The following is a 21376-nucleotide window of genomic DNA, read 5'->3' as shown; positions in this document are numbered from 1 at the left end:
AACTGGGCACGCCCCTGTGGGCTGCACCATTCACTGCTGTAGGTGTGGCTGGGCGCCATTTTACTGTAGCCCAGTGCTATCTGCTGAGCTCCACTTTCTGCACTGTGCTTCCTGCTCCAGCTCCACTGTCCTCCTGCTCTGTCTCCGCCTCCTCACTCACAGCCCCAGTGATCTCTGGTAATCTGACACCTTCCTTTTTATGACAGCTTTTATGGCTGTCTGAGGAGGACAGTGACATATACAGCCCATAGTCTAGTGTATAATTGTGGGGGGGGGGCTGGAAGTTTCACCAGTGTGGGCATATCTGTAATACTGTCTCCTGTGATACTGCCTGCTGAGCCGTGTATCTAATCCTCTCCTGTGTGATGCTGCCTGCTGAGCCGTGTATCTAATCCTCTCCTGTGTGATGCTGCCTGCTGAGCCGTGTATCTAATCCTCTCCTGTGTGATGCTGACTGCTGAGCCGTGTATCTAATCCTCTCCTGTGTGATGCTGACTGCTGAGCCGTGTATCTAATCCTCTCCTGTGTGATGCTGACTGCTGAGCCGTGTATCTAATCCTATCCTGTGTGATGCTGACTGCTGAGCCTTGTATCTAATACTATCCTGTGTGATACTGACTGCTGAGCCATGTATCTAATCCTATCCTGTGTGATACTGACTGCTGAGCCATGTATCTAATCCTATCCTGTGTGATACTGACTGCTGAGCCGTGTATCTAATCCTATCCTGTGTGATACTGACTGCTGAGCCGTGGATCTAATCCTCTCCTGTGTGATGCTGACTGCTGAGCCGTGTATCTAATCCTATCCCGTGTGATACTGCTCTCCTGAAATACTCTGTGCTGCTGTCACCCTGGTGGTTTTATGTGTGATCTACAAGGTGGTATGAACTATATGGCGGCATTATGTGTGAAGTATATGGCGGTATTATGTGAGAACACTATGGCAGTATTATCTGCTAAAAGCATTTTAGGGTGGTTCTGGCTGAGCACCTGCACATGGGTCAGGGGTAATAGGTGCAGTCAGGGGAGGGCTGGTGAGGCAGCTGAAGAGAGGAGTCTCATTTTTATCGTTACTGAATGGCTACATTTCCCCCAGCCTGCTTCCCAGCGTCACCCCGGACTGCGCCTGTCGCCTCGCTTTCACACATCGCCAGGACAGGATCTGAGGAGGGGAATGTGGTCTTTGCATGCAAAGTCTGGATCAGAACAGGCCATCAATCAGCAGAAATGTTTCCTGGATTTCTGTGGTGCCGTCACCCTGCTCCTCCCCCATATATCTCCCTCTGTGCCCCCATAGACCAGTACACTGCTCTCCTGAAATACTCTGTGCTGCTGTCACCCTGCTCCTCCCCCATATATCTCCCTCTGTGCCCCCCCTAGACCAGCACACTGCTCTCCTGAAATAGTCTGTGCTGCTGTCACCCTGCTCCTCCCCCATATATCTCTCTCTGTGCCCCCATAGACCAGCGCACTGCTCTCCTGAAATACTCTGTGCTGCTGTCACCCTGCTCCTCCAGCATATATCTCCCTCTGTGCCCCCCCATAGACCAGCACACTGCTCTCCTGAAATACTCTGTGCTGCTGTCACCCTGCTCCTCCCCCATATATCTCCCTCTGTGCCCCCCTAGACCAGCACACTGCTCTCCTGAAATACTCTGTGCTGCTGTCACCCTGCTCCTCCCCCATATATCTCCCTCTGTGCCCCCATAGACCAGCACACTGCTCTCCTGAAATACTCTGTGCTGCTGTCACCCTGCTCCCAGAATCCTTCCTGCCTGCCATCCTCAGTGACCGAAGACCCCATTCCTCTCCTCAGATCCTGTCCTGGCGATGTGTGAAAGCGAGGCGACAGGGGCCTGATGTATGGTGGAAGGAGCAGGGTGACAGCAGCACAGAGTATTTCAGGAGAGCAGTGTGCTGGTCTATGGGGGGCGCCCTGTTCGGTGCCAGGGATTGTACATAGAGCGCTGTGTTTTATACACATGGATGGACCGTCTGCTTGTCTGCTCCACAGAAATCCAGGAAACATTTCTGCTGATTGGTGACCTGTTCTGATCCAGACTTTACATGCAAAGACAGTCAGTAACTTTGCAGGCCCCAACAAAATGCCTGCTCACTGTGTTCCTAGAGGTCATAGGTTTTTGTGCCAGATTTCAGTAGCTGCTCCCCCTAGTGTTAACAAGTGGAAATGCCAAACTTTTTAAAATTATTTTTCATATTTTGCAAAATTAAAAACAAATGATAATATTTTTTAAGAAAATGTAAACATTAATTCTTTACATTTTTTCAATTGCTGAAAAAAAAATTTTTGGATGGCACCTTCCCTTTAAATACATTGGTTAGGACTGCTCTGATTTTTTGCAAAAAATGTATCAACTAAATACCCTGTTTTGTTATCATCTTTTTACTATCACTTGCTGTTTATTGTTAGATATTTTTTTACAGCAGAGTTCCCATGCTGTCAAATGACAGCGTAAGCCCGCAGCTATGATCAGAGGTATAAAGTTTATCTCCAGTCATTGGTGCAGGCTGATGGTACCTACTGCTCCCATCAACCAGCACCTGCGCTCTAAATAAATAATTGTATGGCAGGAGCTCAGCTAAATCATTAGAAAAGTGATTTTCGCATGTTTCCAGGAGCTAAATGCAGAATCATTGTAGGTGATCATTATAATTCTGTTTAAGTCTATGGTTTAAGGGTAGGGACACAAGATTCTGGCATTCTGTGGATTTTACATCATGGGCAGACCATCTATAGTATATTACATGACCAGAGATTTACACAATTTCATCCAAACACTGCAGAAAAAAATCTGCTGCAAAAATTGACAGGATTTATTTAAATTGATTTCAGCCTTCGCAATACAAAGGTTGAAATTTGAAGAAAATCAGTAGCATTTTCCAAGATTTGGTTTCCATTTTGCCCTTGTTAAAATTTTTCTGTGATCAGTGGATATACCCTTAGGCCATGTTCATACAATCAGTATTTGGTCAGTATTTTACATTTTTATTTAACCCCTTAGTAACAGAGCCAATTAGGTACTTAATGACCGAGCCAATTTTTACAATTTGACCACTGTCACTTTATGAGGTTATAGCTTTGGAACGCTTCAACGGATCCCACTGATTCTGAGAATGTTTTTTTGTGACATAATGTAATTCTTGTTAGTGACAAATTTCTTCGATATAACTTGTGTTTATTTATGAAAAAAGGAATTTAAGCAAAAATGTTGAACATTTTGCAATTTTTAAAATTTTAATATTTGTGCCCTTAAATCAGAGAGTCATATCGCACAAAATAGTTAATAAATAATATTTCTCACATGTCTACTTTACATTAGCACAATTTTGGAAACACAATTTTTTTTGTTAGTACATTATAAGGGTTAGAAGTTGACAAGCAATTTCTCATTTTTCCAACAAAATTTACAAAACCAGTTTTTTTAGGGATCACCTCACATTTGAAGTGAGTTTGGGGGGTCAATATGACAGAAAGTACCCAAAAGTGACACCACCCTAAAAACTGCAACCCTCAAGGTGCACAAAACCACATTCAAGAAGTTTATTAACCCTTCAGGTGCTTCATGAGAACTAAAGCAATGTGGATGGAAAAAAATAAACATTTTACTTTTTTCACAAAAATCTACTTTGGAAGCAAAGATTTTTTATTTTCACAAGGGTCTCAGGGGAAAATGGACCACAAAATTTGTTGTGCAATTTCTGCTGATTATACTGATAACCCATACGTGAGGGGAAAACCACTGTTCGGGGCGCATGGCAGGGCTCAAAAGGGAGGGAACTTGATTTGACTTTTTGAACGCAAAATTGGCTGCAATCAATGGCGGGCGCCATGTCGCGTTTGGAGACCCCCTTATGTACCTAAACAGTGGAAACCCCCCAATTCTAACTCCAACCCTAACACAGCCCTAACCAAAACCCTAACCGCAACACACCACTAACCCTAATCCCAACCCTAAACATAACCCTAACCCCAGCACAACCCTAACTCAACACCACAACCCTAACCCCAACCCTAGCCCCAATCCTAACTCTATCCCCAACCCTAACCCTAGCCCAACCCTAATAAATCTCTAACCCTAGCCCCAACCCTAACCCTAGACCAAACCCTTGCCCTAGCCCGAACCCTAATCCTAGCCCAACCCTAACACTAGCTATAACCCCAACTATAACCCCAACATTAACCCCAGCCCTAGCTATAACACCAACCATAACCATAACCCTAGCTCTAACCCTAATGGAAAAAAAAACATTTTTTAATTTCATTATTTTTACCTAAGGGGGTGATAAAGGAGGGTTTGATTTACATTTTTTTATTTTGATCACTGTGATAGGGTCTATCACAGTGATCAAAATTAACCAATAGGGGAAATCTCCTATTGTTGCCGAGTGCCGGCCAACAGATTTCGGCGCTGTTTTTTTCCCAGAAGAAGACGCCAGGGGACTCAGCAAGGAGGGACCGTGGGGCATTGCAGGTACCAAGGCTGTCTCGGGAGACCCCCTTTCTCTCTACTCTGCTAGATGATATCAGAGGAGAGAGAAATAAATATGAAATTGGTCGGTGATCGCAACACTGGGGTTTGTAAAAACCGACCTGAATCATGTTCTCTATGATTTTGGAGATTTCCAATGCTTGGGGGCGCAATAACCTTAAAAAAGTACCCTTAACTGCCGCCGTTAAAAGGCGTATCATTAAGGGGTTAAACCAGGAGTGGGTGAGAAATACAGAAGTGGTGATGTGTTTCTGTTACACTTTCCCTCTGATTTTTCCACTCGTGGTTTTGGCTTACAAATACTGATGTAAAACACTGACCAAATATTGAACATGAATATGTTGACTAAAGGGGCTGTCTGAGAAAAGTGACCCTTTTCTAAAAAGAAGACAGTGAAGAGATTAGCAAACCAAAGATGTCACCTGTAGCCCTGTCTATGACAGCCTAATATTCAGGGCACATGGACAGGTGACAATTCCTTCATTTTATTCGCAGTAACTTCTTTATTAAAATTGCTTAATATGTACATTCTCCAAGACTCTGAGTAAAATTATTAATTTTTAATCCCAGCAAGACTCATTCTGGACAAGATAAAATATTATTTCTACAGTAGTTTTTATCAGCTAGGGGATTGTTTTGTCTCCGCAGACAACCCTTTAATTCCAGAAACTTTAAAAGCATATAAATGTATATGTATTTTCACTTATGTGCAATCTATTTTCTTCCTAATGCAATATTGAGGCTGAATTTAAAGCTCCAATAGTTTCATAATTAAGGAAAAGATGGAGACTAAAGTATGTGACACAATAGATAAAAATAGCAGTACTACACGTGACCATCATGTGGCAGTATAGCACTCCTTCACTTGTAGTACACACACGTAGTATTGCGATTTATTTTTGGCTTGTTGCTTCCTGCTCGAGATAGTATACGATTAATGTACATGTTACTTACATGTACTGTATATACGTAAATTTGTATATAACTGTATATGTTTTAAAGGATGGGCACACACAGAAGAGGGCCCCTGTGCAAAAATATATGGGCTCTTTGCAAACAATTGTTCATCATAATACACACTCTTATGAGTCTGTAACAGAAGTTACTGGCTGATTTTAGAGGTGGTAGTTGGCCCCGTTATGTTGGACCCAAGTGCAGCTGTACAGGTTGCACCAAAGCTTTGTCCAGGGGTTTCATGGGGGTAAATAGCTGTGTGCAAAAGTGTTTGCCTGCTTCCTTATTTCCTATTATTTTGCATTTTTGCCACACTTAAATGTTTTTGTTAGGCGTCGGGTTCCTGCAACGGATCAGCAGGAATCCAGAGCCTCACATTCTGCGGTCTCCCATTATCTTTCGACCGCAGAGGAGATTGCTCAGCACCTCTGGGTCAGCAATAGTAGCGCAGGCTGCTCAGCAGCAAGCCACTCCAGAGGCTAAGTCCTCCCGTCGCTCTACTGGGAATGCTCATGAGACGATCCCCCATTGGAGATCGGGAGTCACATCCCAGGTCCTTCTCTTGATCTGATTGGTCCATTTCAGGGATCTGGAAGCTTCCGGAAGGTCCGGCAATAAAAGGTTCGCATGGCCGATCGGCCATGCGCTAGTATAGTCTCTAGTTGCCTACTGTGTGAATGATGATAGTTGCATGAACCTGCGAATGACTCATTAAGATCCCCTCCCTCTGATATTACGAGTGTGTACAGGGACTTAGGCTAAGAGTCAACGCCAGCCAGTGGCAGTCTACAAGCCACAGCAGCATCATCAACAGTGCTAGCGTCTGACAGTGCGCCTGCTACCGGGCATTGTCGATAGGTGGCAGTGTCTGTTGCCGCACTGCAGTCTGCAGCTTCTCTTGGCGTCCGCAGTAGCGACGCCGCACGCACGGTAGGTCTAGACGGATGCTGACCCTCTGCCTAGGGCCCAGCTCCTGTGACCATATACCGTGCGTGCACTTCTCTGAGACCTGTGGCGTTAACAGGCTCAGCCTTTTGTGTTTAACACATAGGCGTCTCTGTGAATTAACAGAGATCGCTCAGCGGCACCCGGGTGACATTCAACCCGCGTGGGTTATACCGCCATATTATTTGTCCACCATTATCTAACAGCAGTGTTTACACCTTCTGCACGGTGAACCCTGGGCGGCAAACGCACTTTACGTTATTTTATATTTAGTGTGTTCCGCCGTCCCTAACAGTTTTACATCACCAAACAAATTTAAATATCAGACATAGATAATACAAGTAAACACAAAGTGCAGTTTTTAAATGAAGGGTTTTTTATTAAGGGGAAAAGAAATGCAAACCTACAGGGTCCTATGTGATAAAGTGATTGCCCCCTAAACCTAATAACTGTTTGGGCCTTTTTTAGCAGCAGCAACTGCAATGAAGTGTTTGAGATAACTGCCAATGAGTCTTTTACAACGCTCTAGAGGAATTTAAACCCACACATTTTTGCAGAATTGTTGTAATTCAGCCACATTGGAGGGTTTCCGGGCATGAACCACCTTTTTAAGATCATGCCACAGCATCTCAATTGGATTAAGTTTAGGACTTTGACTAGGCCACTCCAAAGTCTTAATTTTGTTTTTCTTATGCCATTCAAAGGTGGACTTGTTGATGTGTTTTGGATCATTGTCCTGCTGCATAACCCAAGTGCGCTTCAGCTTGAGGTCACGAACAGATGGCCTTACAATCTCCTTCAGGATTTTTTGGTAGACAGCAGAATTCATTGTTCCATTTACCACAGCAAGTCTTCTAGGTCCAGAAACAGCAAAACAGCCCCAGACCAGCACACTAACACCACCACATTTTACTGTTGGTATGATGTTCCTTTTCTGAAATGCTATGTTACTTCTACACCAGCTGTAATAGGACATACATCTTCCAAAAAGTTCAACTTTTGTCTCGTCAATCCACAAAATTTTTTCCAAAAAGCCTTGGGGACCATCAAGATATTTTCTGGCAAAACTGAGACGAGACTTTATGTTCTTATTGCTCAGCAATGGTTTGAGTCTTGGAACACTGCCTTGCTGGCCATTTTTGCTTAGTCTCTTTCTTATGGTGGAGTCATGAACATATTTTGATGTTGTTTTGAGTCTTTTGTGACCTCTTGGATGAGTCATTGCTGCTCTCTTGGGATGATTTTGGTCACCTGGTCACTCCTGGAATGGTTCACCACTGTTCCATGTTTTCGCCATTTGTGGATAATGGGTCTCACTGTGGTTCGCTGGTTTCCCAAAGCTTTAGAAATGTCTTTATAACCTTTTTCAGACTGATGGATCTCAATTACTTTGTTTCTTATTTGTTCCAGAATTTCTTTGGATCATGGCATGATATCTTCTGGTCTACTTCACTTTGTCAGGCAGATCCTATTTAAGTTATTTCTTGATGGAGAACAGGTGTGGCAGTAATCAGTCCTTGATGTGGCTAGGAAATTTGAACTCAGCTCACAAATATGTAATAAACCGCAGTTAATCTATATTGAAAGTGGGGACAATCACTTTTTCTTACAGGGTCTTGTATGTTTGGATTACATTTTCCCTTAATAATAAAGACCTTCATTTAAAAACTGCATTTTGTGTTTACTTGTGTTATATTTGTCTAATATTTTAATTTGGTTGGCGATCTGTGTGACAAACATGCAAAAGAATAGTAAATCAGGAAGGGGGCAAACACTTTTTTACACAACTGTATAAACCAGGATGGGGGACATATATATCAGTATGGGCTGAGAATAGGGGACATATATACCAGAATAGGCCCAGGATGTTGGACATACTGTATATACCAGGATGGGCCCAGGAGAGAGGACATATATACCAGGAAGGGTCCAGCATAGAAGACATATATACCAGGATGATGGGCATATACACCAGGATGGGGCCATAATAGGGGACATATATACAATGTGGGTTATATACACCATGATGAGCCTGTGATGGGGGAAATGTTTACCAGGATGTGGGTCATATATAACAGGATGGGCCTGCCCAGGATGGCAAAAATGTGTACCAGAACAAGGGACATATAAACAAGGATGGGTACATATAAACCGGAATGGGCCCAAAATGGGGGACATGTATAGCAGGATGTTGGACACATATACTAGGCTAGGATGGTTCCATGATGAGGGACACATATACTGTGTTGGGGACATATCTGCCAGGAGGGGCCCCAGATGGGGGACATTAGTACAGGATGGGGGCAATTACTACATAATGGTGGAGGGGGGCAACGCGTATGTCCTTATAGGATTTAGAATGTTAGAAGGGTCAATGCATCTTACCAACATGCCAAGATGGGACCAGGTCCAAATTTTGCACCAGGCCCATTGGATTCTAGTTACGCCACTGGCTATGTCCACCCCTAAAATGCATAGGTAAAAGGTATGCTACTAGATTGATTGCTTTTTATACTTGGTTTCAAAGGATGGCATATTTCAAATAAAGTTAAGGTCACTGTTTATTTTCTCACCACACTACTACTTACTCCAGACAGTCAGGAACGCAGCGACCTTCATGTAGAAAGAGGTTTTCCTCTTTTGTGTTACATTTCAGGCAGTTTTCACTGCTACCTGCACAACTTTCACAGGTCACTGAACACTTTTCACATGTTTGAGTAAATGGATCACCAAAGAATCCCTGTGGACAGGTTTGCACACATTGATTTTCTTCATCCAGATAATAACCTAGAATACATATGATGCATGTGTTATTCTCCCAGCAAGGTCACATTGCATAGGGCGATTCTGATTAATGACATCATTTAGCGTTACGGTCATTGCACATGCATACCATGCATGAAGGTCATACAGGTTGTTGAGATTTAGGTGGCCACAATACAGTATGTTAAAGTGAAAAATTACTTTAAATCTCAATATATATGTCCCGGGAACATTCTAGAAATTGTACAGAATGTGATTATAATGGCTACTATATGACCCAGCCTAATCAAACACAAACCAAATAGACAGTGCTTAGTTCTATGGCACGACTAAGTAATACATTTGGTGTTCGTAAGATTACTTTATCAGAACTCAGAGTCACGTGAAAAACATGACCATGAAATGGACCATCCCGTTCTCACGCGATCAGCGATATCCAGTGGGGATCCGGGTTGGAGGTAATTGTCACATGTAGCGAGATCGCTACCGATATCGCTGTTGCATCACAAAATTGGTGACGCTTTAGCGATATCGCTAGCGATATCGCTATGTGTGAAGGGGGCTTAAGAGCTCGCTCACACTAGCAGATAACATGGCCAAGTGCTATGGCGCAGTGCAGATCTGCGATTTTTTTCCTCCTTCCAATTTGACATGAGAAAACAATTGCAGTATGCCGCAAGTGCATCCAATAATCGGATCACAGGCACCCTTACAAGTCTATGGGAGCATGAGAAATATCAGATTGCACTAGGATGTCATCCTAGTGCAGTCTGATTACCTCGGACACAGATAATGGAGAAGATGGAGAAATTAAGTTCTCTGTCTTCTCCGCATGCGACAGAATTGGATCACACCAAGGTGACTCTCGGCTCAAACTCTGACACAGTTTGATCCGAGTGACATTAGCATATTTAGCCCAATTCTCTCACAGTAGAGAGTCGACAGCCATGTGAGTGAGCCCTAAAGGCTCATTCAGATATCTGATTTTTATGTACGAGTGCTTTTATGTATGAGTAGAGATGAGCGACTTTGCCTTTTTTAGGGTCAAGTCGGGTTTCATGAAACCAGACTTTCTCAAAAGTCGAGTCGAACAAAATCGGCCGACTATAGGAAAAAGTCGGGGTCCGACTGAAACACGAAACCCAATGCAAGTCAATGGGAAAGCAAAGTCGGCAGGGAGTGGAGGACAGTAAACACACCTACAGTGCACATTTCAATGCCAACAACATCAATTCTTGTTACTTAAGCTTGTCAACCTTAATTTACTTTCTAATAATAGTTACGCATTGAAAACTGGGGGTTATTTGGCTAAAGTTGTGGGGGGTATGGCTGGCTCTAGGTTTTCGTGTGCCCCAGGCCAAAGAGTGTCAGTGCGCCCCTTTAACACATACCACAATTCATGATGCTCCAATACGGCACAGAAATATAGGTATAGTACAATGAAAAATACTTCACTTCTTACATGACATGACTGATATCTATTTTAAATTCTACAATAGCTCAAAAAATGGACAGTATATTACTCCATACAGTATCATGGCCACCACATGGTGCGCCATACAGAATAATGAGCCCCATATATTTCTCCATACAGAATAATTGGTCCCATATAATGTTCCATACAGTATATGATGAGCTCCACATAATGTTACAGTATATGATGGTCTGCATGGATGATGCTCCAGTGTGTTATGGGCCCAAATAATGGTCCATATATAATGGACCCCATTTCTAATGCTCCAGTGTATAATGGACCCCATAGATGCTGCTCCAGTGTCTGATGTCCCCCATTTGAAATGCGCCAGTATATGATGGGTCTCATGGATGATGCTCCAGTGTCTTATGGGTCCAAATAATGCTCCATATATAATGAGCCCCATTTCTAATGCTCCAGTGTTTGATGTCCCCCGTTTATGGGCCCAAATAATGGTCCATATATAATGGACCCCATTTCTAATGCTCCAGTGTATAATGGGCCCCATAGATGCTGCTCCAGTGTCTGATGTCCCGCATTTGGAATGCTCCAGTATATGATGGGCCTCATGGATGACGATCCAGTGTATGAAGGGCCCAAATGATGCTCCATATATAATCTGCCCCATTTAGAATGCTCTAGTATATGATGGGCCCCATGGATGATGCTCCATTGTGTTATGGGCCCAAATAATGCTCCATATATAATGGGCCTCATTTCTAATGCTCCAGTGTATAGTGGGCCCCATAGATGCTGCTCCAGTGTCTGATCTGCCCCATTTAGAATGCTCTAGTATATGATGGGCCCCATGGATGATGCTCCAGTGTCTTATGGGCCCAAATAATGCTCCATATATAATGAGCCCCATTTCTAATGCTCCAGTGTATAATGGGCCCCGTAAATGCTGCTCCAGTGTCTGATGTCCCCCATTTGGAATGCTCCAGTATATGATGGGCCCCATGGATGATGCTCCAGTGTCTTATGGGCCCAAATAATGCTTCATATATAATGTGCCCCATTTAAAATGAACCCAGGCATGGTATGTGAAAAGAGCTCCATGGAGTAATCTGAAGTGCGGGCTGCCACATCCTTCACTTTTGGAGTGGGTGAAGGACACAAGGAAAGGGGTTGCTCCTGACCAGAAGCCTGCACTGATGACTCAGTGCTTGCATTTTTTGAAACTTCAGAAGAGGAGGCGATAGAGCTGGAGGCTGTTTCAGCAATGTAAGGCAAAACCAGTTCCTGATGCTCCGGCTTTAAAAGCAGTTTACCTACTCCCAGAAAAGGGAGCCTTCGAGGCCTTGTGGAGACAGACGATGATGCAGGCTCAACACCTTCTGCCTTAGCTGCTATTGTGCTTTTGGCATTACCAGCAGATGCACCACCGCCACCATCAGTACCAACTGGCCCCCACGCCCACGTCTGTGGCCTCTTCCACCATACTTACTAATTTGTGAAAATGTGCCCAAAATACCAGCAGATATATGGTACTGTATCAAAAGCATACAGCTCTATACAGTCTAGGGATAATTGTAAATCTCCGTATATATTTCATGAGTCATACACAGACGCTCACAGGCTCAGTATGGATTACACAATAATATAAAAGTTGAAAAAGGGTACAGTATCACCAAGGTATATATAGTATAGTTTAAACATTCTGAATCTCCATAAATATTTCAGGTGGCAGACACAAACGCTCTCAGGCCCAGTATGGATTAGACAAGAAAATAAAAAGCAGTAAATGGGTAATGTATCACAAGTGTACAGCTGTATACAGTGTTGGAGTAAATCTCCAAATATATTTCCGGAGTAACAGACAGACGTTCACAGGCTCATTATGGATTACACGAGAATCAAAATAGCAAAAAAGGGTACTGTATCAGAAGCGTAGAACTGTATACAGTGTTGGGCAAATTTGAAATCTCAGTATATATTTCCGGAGTCACCCTCAGACGCTCACTCAGTCTGGATTTGACCATAATACAAAATGATGAAAAAAAGGTACTGGATAACAAGATAGCAAGTATATATATTATAGGGTACAATTTAAATCTCCGTATAGATATTCCAGTATTCACCCTCAGACGCTCACTCAGTATGGATTTGACCGTAATACTAAATGTCGAACAAAGGTACTGTATAACAAGCTAGAATCTGTATATAGTATAGGGTAAATTTTTTATCTCCGAATATATAGAAGGAGGAAGCCACATGCTCACTCAGTATGGATTATACCGTAATAAAAAATTTAGAACAAAGGTACTGTATCAGCAGATACCAGGTGCATCCAGTCTAGGGGTAATTGTAAATTTTCATCTATATTTCCGGAGTCAGACACAGACACTCACAGGCTCAGTATGGAATACACCAGAATATAAAAAGTAGAAAAAGGGAAATGTATTCGAAGCGTACACCAGTATACATTGTTGGGGTACTTTTAAATCTTCTTATATATTTCAGTCCAGACTCTCCGCTACTGGAAACTAGATGGATACAAGTACAGACGGAAAGACGAGTGTTTACAGAAATTTGGGAATTACTAATCACGGGAAAACCTCCAGGTAGATTTTGCAGAGGCAATGCTGACCCTCAATTACTTTGTCTGTGGACACAGCGAAAACGGTTATTTGTGAAGAAAGGATTGCTGTATCGCAGTAGCGTGGATCCCATCACCGTTACTCATCTCTATCAAATTGTGATCACAGGGAGAGATGTAGACATGGTCCTCACTGCCTATCATGATGTGTCTGGTCACTTTGGAGTGCAAAAGACAGAAGACACAGGCCGTAGGTGATTCTATTGGATTGGCATGAGAGGAGACATTGAAAAATGGTGGCAGGAATGTCACACATCTGACACTAGGCAAACTGTGAAAGCTGATCATAAAGCACCACTGCATCCGATTGTGAGTTGACGTCCATTACAAATGGTAGCCATTGATCATCTGAAGGTAGAGGCCAGCAGGATAGGCAATAGCTACATCTTAACCATCATCAATCAGTTCACCAAATTTGTAGTGGCCGTCCCTGTGAAGGATTTAACTGCCCAGGTTACACAGCGGTGGAGCAGGGAGAGGAAAGTATTGCAACTTGCAAGTGCTGTGGCCATGAGCAAGCAGGGGGGGCCCACTCGTGGGCGACGGTACTGGCACAGGGCCCCCCATAGTATGCCGGTGTGTCTGACGGTGAGTGGGCCCCCCCACCATCAGAGACACTATATTGTACTATGAGGGGCCCAGTGCAGTCGGCCAAGAGTGGGCCCACCCACCTGTTCGGAGCAACGGCACTTGCCCGTGTGCGCCAGGTGGTGACCCCCACCCTTGGGGGGAAGCCCAGTTAGGGAGGTTTAAAAAATGGCATATGTTGATGTGTAGTCTGTACATTCAGCAGTTGCAAATGGAGGAATTTGACAAGTCCGAGGCAGAGGAGGACAAAAGCGAGCCAAATTTCTGGCAACCTATGTGTCATCAGGGGAAAGTGGGACAAAATACTTTGAAACCCATGCATGGTTCATTTTAATGAAGGTTAGATCATCAACATTTCAGGTTGACAGATGAGTCCTTTTTTCTGTCAGGATTGATCCAGCAGCACTGAAGACTCTTTCAGATAGCACACTTGCAGCAGGGCAAGTGAGCTCCTGTAAGGCATATTGTGCCAATTCAGGCTAGGTGTCCAGTTTACAGGCCCAATAATCAAAGGGGAATGACCTGTGAGGGAGAATATCAATATGGGAGGAGAAGTAGTTTGTAACCATAGTCGACAACTGCTGTCTCCTGTCACTTGCAATATATGCAGTATTACCAGTCGTGTGAGCGGTACTTGAGAAATCAGTCCACAACATGGTCATGAAACCCCTGTCACCAACGCCACTTTGGCTGTGTGCACCACGAACACCTCTTCCATTTTGCTCACTTCGGCTGGGAGAACCATCACAGCTGCTGTGTGCTAGGAATGCCTCAAACAACAATTTATCAGAGTTGCTTGTTTGTTAGCCAATATTATCTCTAGGTTCTCCTGTGGCATGATGTTGTGTAATTTGCCTTTATAGCATGGCTCAAGGATGCTGGCCAACCAGTAGTCGTCATCCTTCATCATTTTGGCAATGCGGGGGTCCCTTTTTAGGATCCGCAAGGCATAATCACACATGTGGGCCAATGTTCCAGGTGTCAATGATGCACTGGCAGTGATGGGTGGAGGAGGACTTTCTGGCAAATCCGCATCCCTCCTGTCACGCACAAACCCTGTACCTGACCTTGCCACGCCAACATTTTCTCTTGCCCCCAGAGAAGCATCCTTCTTCCCAAAATAATCATCCCCCTCATCCTCCTCTTCCTCTTCTTCCTCCACCTCGTCCAGGACAGTTCCCTGAGCAGACAATGGCTGACTGTCATCAAGGCTTTCCTCTTCCTCCAATGCAGATGCCTGATCCTTAATGTGCGTCAAACTTTGCATGAGCAGATGCATAAGTGGGATGCTCATGCTTATGATGGTGTCGTCTGCACTTACCAGCCGTGTGCATTCCTCAAAACACTAAAGGACTTTACAGAGGTCTTTCAGCTTTGACCACTGCACACCCGACAACTCCATGTCTGCCCTCAAACTGCCTGCCCGTGTATCCTCCCACAAATGCATTACAGCGTGCCTCTGTTCGCACAGCCTCTCAACCATGTGCAGGGTGGAGTTCCACCTTGTTGCAACGTCTAGGATTAGGCGGTGCTTGGGGAGGTGGAGCAATCGCTGCAGCTTCTGCATACGACTGGAGTGTTCAGGCGAGCAACGGATGTGCGAGCACAGTCTTCGCACCTTATGGAGCAGGGCTGTTAACTCCAGATAATTATTTAGGAAGCACTGCACCACCAGGTTCAAGGTGTGAGCCAGGCAAGGTATGTGTCTAAGTTTTGCAAGGGCTATGGCTGCCACAAAATTCCAGCCGTTATCACTGACTACCTTGCCTAGCTCAAGATGTAGACTGCCCAGCCATGACTCAGTATGTCGCTGCAAGTAGTCGGCCAGTACCTCCATGGGGTGTCTGTTGTTGCCCAAGGACATCATCTTTAAAACAGCCTACTGCCGCTTACCACTAGCTGTTCGATAGTGGGACACCTTGTGTGCAACACTAGCAGCTGCAGCTGGAGTGCTCGTGCGACTGCGCTCTGTCGACGAGCTTTCGCTTCTGGAGGAGGTGGGTCGAACACCTACAGCCAACTGTTTCCTATACCGTGAGCTAGGCAGCACTGTTCCACCGCCACTTTCCCTTTTGGAGCCTGCATCCACCACAAACCCATTATCTACCAATGTCCTTTTTTTGGGACGCCTAATCTTTTGCTTCTAGCAACTAAGATTTTATAATTAGGTCCAATTTTTTGTGTTGAGTTTATAAAATTAATGTTTTGAAAACTGGAAATCATGTCATTGTCATTTTTAATTGAATATTCTTGCACCCAGAGAGCTTTCAAAGCACCTATTTTCGAGGTTTTTTCAAAATTAGGATCATAAGCTGAAATGATTATTTAAAATCATAGTTCTGTGATCACAAAGTTATTAGAACTATTGTTTATACTTGAAGGAAGGTATATAATGCAATGGCATTGATGTAGATTTATCAAGGCCAGAGTTATATTCAAGTGAAATTGCTGTCCCATTTTTGGGACATTGGCAGATTGCACTATTTTTTATGGGTTTTTTTACATGGAAATTTTTGTTTCATTCACTAGTTTTTATACATAACCCTAAATCATTTACAACTGATATGGTAGGCAGAGGTCTTTTAGTTTCATTTCTTCCTTCTTACCAGATAGTCTGGAAATCCCTCACCCCTCCACCCCCCTTCCCTAGTACCTTTCTGACTATATATGCTTTGTGAAACCTGATATCTCAGCTGTACTGGAGACACTCAGGAGAACAGACCCTGTAACTTGCTGGTTTTTCAGACATTGTTTACGATCACATCACAGTATATAAGGTTGGTATTTTATGTTTTTATTCATCACAATTGTTTATTTAGCTTGTTTTATGAATGGATAGTGAAATGTGAAATATATTTATATATATATATTTAAAATAATAATAAATATTTTTATCTATAGTTTTCTAAATGTTACTATACTAATTTTTGCTTTTTGTTGTATCAGCAGTAGAGTTGAGCGAAACGGGTGGGTCAAATTCAAAAGTCGGCAACTTTTGCTGAAGTCGGGTTTCATGAAACGAAACCCGACCATAGCTTGAGGTCGGCCACAAGGTCGGCGACCCGAGCACCAAAGTCGCGTTTCAAAGGATGCTTCCAGTGCCCTTTTTCAACCAATGATGGAGGACGCACACTGTGGGCAACGCGATGACATAGGCATCGGTCACCACCATCTTTGAGAAGGGCATGCAAGTGATTGGCTGGCTTTGTGTGGCGTCACAGGGGCTATAAAAGGGCGTGCACACCAACTGCCATCTTACTTCTGCCAATCTTAGCATTAGGGAGAGGTTGCTGCTGCTGATTCAGAATAAGGGAGAGCGTTAGGCAGGAAAGAAGAACCAAAAAAACTGCCTCTGATGTTAGCGATTTCCACTGTACAACACAACAGTTTGTGTACAGTCACAGGGGAGGCTATATTTTTGTGCATCAGCTCTGTTGGTTATTAGGCTGCCTTATAAGGGTCCCTGATAGCTGCATTGCTGTTTGCACACTGCTGTGCAAACTCCTTTTTTAAAAGCAAAAATATTTTTCTTCCTCTTTTCTGCACAGTTACCAAGCGTTCATTTTTCCACCCTTTTGTGTGCAGCAGTCATGCTTATTAGGCTGCCTGCGTCCATACTTGGACTGAGAGCATCATTGTCAGCCTCCTAAAATCTCTAGTGAGATCCAAATTCTCACCAATACTATTTACACCCTCCACCTTGTCATACACCATCCAATTTCAGCCTGTTACATTGAGGTGTAATCTCTACTGGGCCTGAGACAATAGTTCAGCGTCCTCAAATCTCTAGTGAGATTCAAATTCTCACCAATACTATATACACCCTCCACCTTGTCATACACCATCCAATTTCAGCCTGTTACATTGAGGTGTAATCTCTACTGGGCCTGTGACAATAGTTCAGCATCCTCTAATCTCTAGTGAGATTCAAATTCTCACCAATACTATATACACCTCCTACCTTGTTTTACAGTACCATATAGCTGGTGGTATTTTGGGTACATTTTCACAAAAATGAGGAAGTATGGTGGAAGAGGCCGTGGAAGTGGGTGGGGGTTGCCAGCTGGTCCTGATGGTGGTAGTGTTGGTGGTGCATCTGTTGGTAGTGTCAAAAGCACAATAGCACCTAAGGCAGAAGGTGTTGAGCCTGCATCATTGTCTGTCTCCACAAGGCCTCGAAGGCTCCCTTTTCTGGGAGTAGGTAAACTGCTTTTAAAGCTGGAGCTTCAGGAACAAGTTTTGGCTTACATTGCTGACACAGCCTCCAGCTCTCTCGCCTCCTCTTCTGAAGTTTCAAAAAATAAAAGCACTGAGTCGTCAGTGGAGGCTCCTGGTCAGGAACAACACCTTTCCTTGTGTCCTTCACCCCTACCAAAAGTGAAGGATGCGGCAGGCCACACTACAGATTACTCCATGGAGCTCTTTTCACATATCATGCCTGGGTTACTAAATCAAATCGTGAATTCCCCAGTCCAAGATGAATCTGACATGGAGTGTGGGTGGCCAGCCAGGGCAGTGGGGTTAATCGGTACAGGGCCGGTGTCTCAGAGGGATGTGTCACGTTGGTGGTGACGACCCGTTCCATGGCCCTGGGCGTCCATGCAAAGGGGTGAATAACGTTTATAGGTGAATGATACATGATGCCACCTGTGGTTTCTAATCAGATTGACCCGCGCTGCAGTGTCGCTTCTCTAGGACAGATGTTGTGGTGCAGCTAAGATGTAGAAGCCCTGCACAGGTAGGGCCGTAGTTGCAGGGCAGATGAAAGAGTTGGTAGATGGTGTGCAGTGCAGGATGTAGCAGAGCCGTGCTCCAGGCGCAGGAGAAAGATGACAGACACAGTCGTGCAGTTCCTTTACCTGTACTTGGTAAGTGCAGTCCAGGACCCAGAGTACAGATGGAGAAGGAGTTGGTCAGCCTGGAAGCAAATTTGGAATTCTCTCTCTGCAGATAGGTAGTGTGGCCTCCGTTCTAGCGCTTATCTGAGATACTCGCAGTACTGAGTTCACTGAAGTTCCCCCTGTTGACTCTCTTTTGGAACTTTCTCGTATGGCAGGCATCCATAGCCTTTTCCTTCTGGCTCACACATGTCGCTGCTGGGGCCTCCAAGCCTTAGTTGGGAACAGAGCATTTACAGCTGCTACTTCCTCCGGTTTCTGCTGCAGGACCGTCAGTGTCCCTACAAACTCAGAGACCGGAAACCGGACCATGTGCTCCAGCTAGGAGTGAGCCTTAACTCTGCTCATCCTCCAGCTCCCCTTCTCACGTCCACACACTTCCCCTTCCCTTCACAGACTGCCCTAACTTACCTCCTCCCGACCACAGAGAGCAGCTCCTCAGCAGTCAGGTTCAGAAGTCTCCCTGCTGGCCTGGAGTGGGAACTGTGTTGTGTGTTGGTTTAACTGCTAGAGAGATCCTTCGTTGCTCCCAAGCATGACATCACTTCACTAGGAGGAAGGTAATGCCACTTTGGCGACCGTACTCCTGGGGGCACCACAAGTGCACTGATGCCCAGCCACTGCTAGATGATTCTGCTGGTACATTGACCCAGACGACTACATTCCCCTCGCACTCTACACAGCCAGAATCTGACCCTGATGAAACTCAGGTTCCCCTTCCTGCATACTATACCACCTTACACGGTGACAAAGAGGAAGGAGCAGATGAAAGTGCAGGTTCCTTGAGCAGGTGGGGGGGATACTCATGGGCGACGGCACTGGCACAGGGCCCCTCATAGTACGCAAAAGTGTCTCTGCCAGTGGGAGGGCCCTCCACCCGCCATCAGACTCACAGCTGTACTATGAAGGGCCCTGTGCCAGTGAAGTCACCAACAAGTGGGCCCCCCTGCTTGCTCAGGATCACAGCACTTGCAAAGTTGAAATACTTACCTCTCCCTGCTCCACCGCCGTGACGTTTTCCGTGTTTCCTGACAGTGACATTCTGGTCAGAGAGTGTGATGACATCACGTCTGTACGCCTTCTGTGCAGTGAGATAGAAGATGGGGATGACAAGGAGTCCAGACTAGTACAGGGATTCCCTAGCGAGGAGACTTACTTAATTGTTTTCAATGTTGGGACAGCAATTTTTGGGGAGCACTATACTCTGGAGAATGATATATGAGGCCCACCATACACTGGAGCATTCCAAAGGTGGACATCAGACACTGGAGCAGCATTTACAGGGCCCATTATACACTGGAGCATTAGAAATGGGTCCCATTATATATGGAGCATTATTTGGGCCCATAAGACAGTGGAGCTTCATCCATGGGGACCACCATATATTGTAGCATTATGTGGAGCTCATCATATACTGTATGGAACATTATATGGGACCAATGATTCTGTATGGAAAAATATATGGGCCTCATTACTCTGTATAGCGCACTATGCGGTGGCCATAATACTGTATGGAGTAATGTACTGTCCGTTTTTGGAGCTATTGGAGAATTTAAAATGGATATCAGTCATGAGATGTAAGAAGTGAAGTATTTTTCATTGTACTATACCGCTATTTCTCTGCCGTATCAGAGGATCATGAATTGTGGCATGTGTTAAAGGAGCCGAGTGACACTCTTTGGCCCAGGGCCCACAAAAATCTGGAGCCAGCCCTACCCCCCCACTACTTTAGCCAAATAACCCCCAGTTTTCAATGCCTAACTATTATTATAAAGTAAATTAAGGTTGACAAGCTTAAGTAATAAGAATTGATGTTTTTGGCATTAAAATGGGCACTGTAGGTGTGTTTCCTGTCCTCCACTCACTGCCGACCTTGGTTCCCCATTGACTTGCATTGGGTTTCGTGTTTCAGTCAGCCTTCGACTTTTCATGATAATTGGCTGATTGCGTTCGACCCGACTTTTGAGAAAGTCAGGTTTCATGAAACCCGACTCGACCCGAAAAAAGGCAAAGTCGCTCATCCCTAATCAGCAGTAAGAACATGGCATATCGATATAAAAAAGGACTTACTGTTGATGAAATACTAGGTTATCTTGAGGAATTAGATGACCAAGAAGAGGAAGTTTCTGATGTTGAAGTAGTGATTGTGCCCCCTGACCCTGATGAGGCAACTGATGAGGAAGATTTTCAGGAAAATGAGCTTCTTGCTCATGAATTGAATGATGTAGCAGGAACTTTGGAGGTATTGCACACTTCAACAGAAATTGAAGAGGCACCTGAGGTGGCATCAACTGAGAATTTACCATCCACCTCAGCAGGAACTTCAAGTACCATTAGCAGAAAATGACCAAGGAATCAAACTTCAAAACCAGTTGTGAGCAAGAAAAAAAAATGCAACAGAAATATTACAATGTGCAGCAACTCCAAAACGGAAAAAATGTCAACCAACATATGAAAGCAGTGCGGACCAGGATATGTCCGAAATAAGCAACATTTGTGACCTTTTAGAAAATAAAAATGAAGTTGAAGTATTTTAAGAGTTTTTTCCCATAATGTTATGGATATTATTTTGACCAAAAGCATGCTATATGCAAACCAAAAAAATAAACCCTCCTTTTCCATCAGCGAGGAAGAATTACAAG

General features: G+C 44.3%; 1 protein-coding gene across 1 annotated transcript in view; it reads right to left on the bottom strand.

The window, feature by feature from the left end:
* The window catches only part of LOC141098915 (cysteine repeat modular protein 2-like), a 408915-nt gene that overhangs the window by 202335 nt on the left and 185204 nt on the right, over positions 1 to 21376 (bottom strand). Inside the window, exon 8 of the mRNA XM_073586906.1 lies at positions 9001 to 9199. Coding sequence (XP_073443007.1) covers positions 9001 to 9199 — 199 coding nt within the window. The remainder of the gene's footprint in view (positions 1 to 9000; positions 9200 to 21376) is intronic.

This window comes from Dendrobates tinctorius, unplaced genomic scaffold (genome assembly GCF_039654945.1).
Source record: "Dendrobates tinctorius isolate UK_male_01 unplaced genomic scaffold, ASM3965494v1 ptg000097l, whole genome shotgun sequence".
NCBI lineage: Eukaryota > Metazoa > Chordata > Amphibia > Anura > Dendrobatidae > Dendrobates > Dendrobates tinctorius.
Note: the sequence above shows the minus strand (reverse complement) of the source record. Positions and strands in the feature narration are given on the sequence as shown.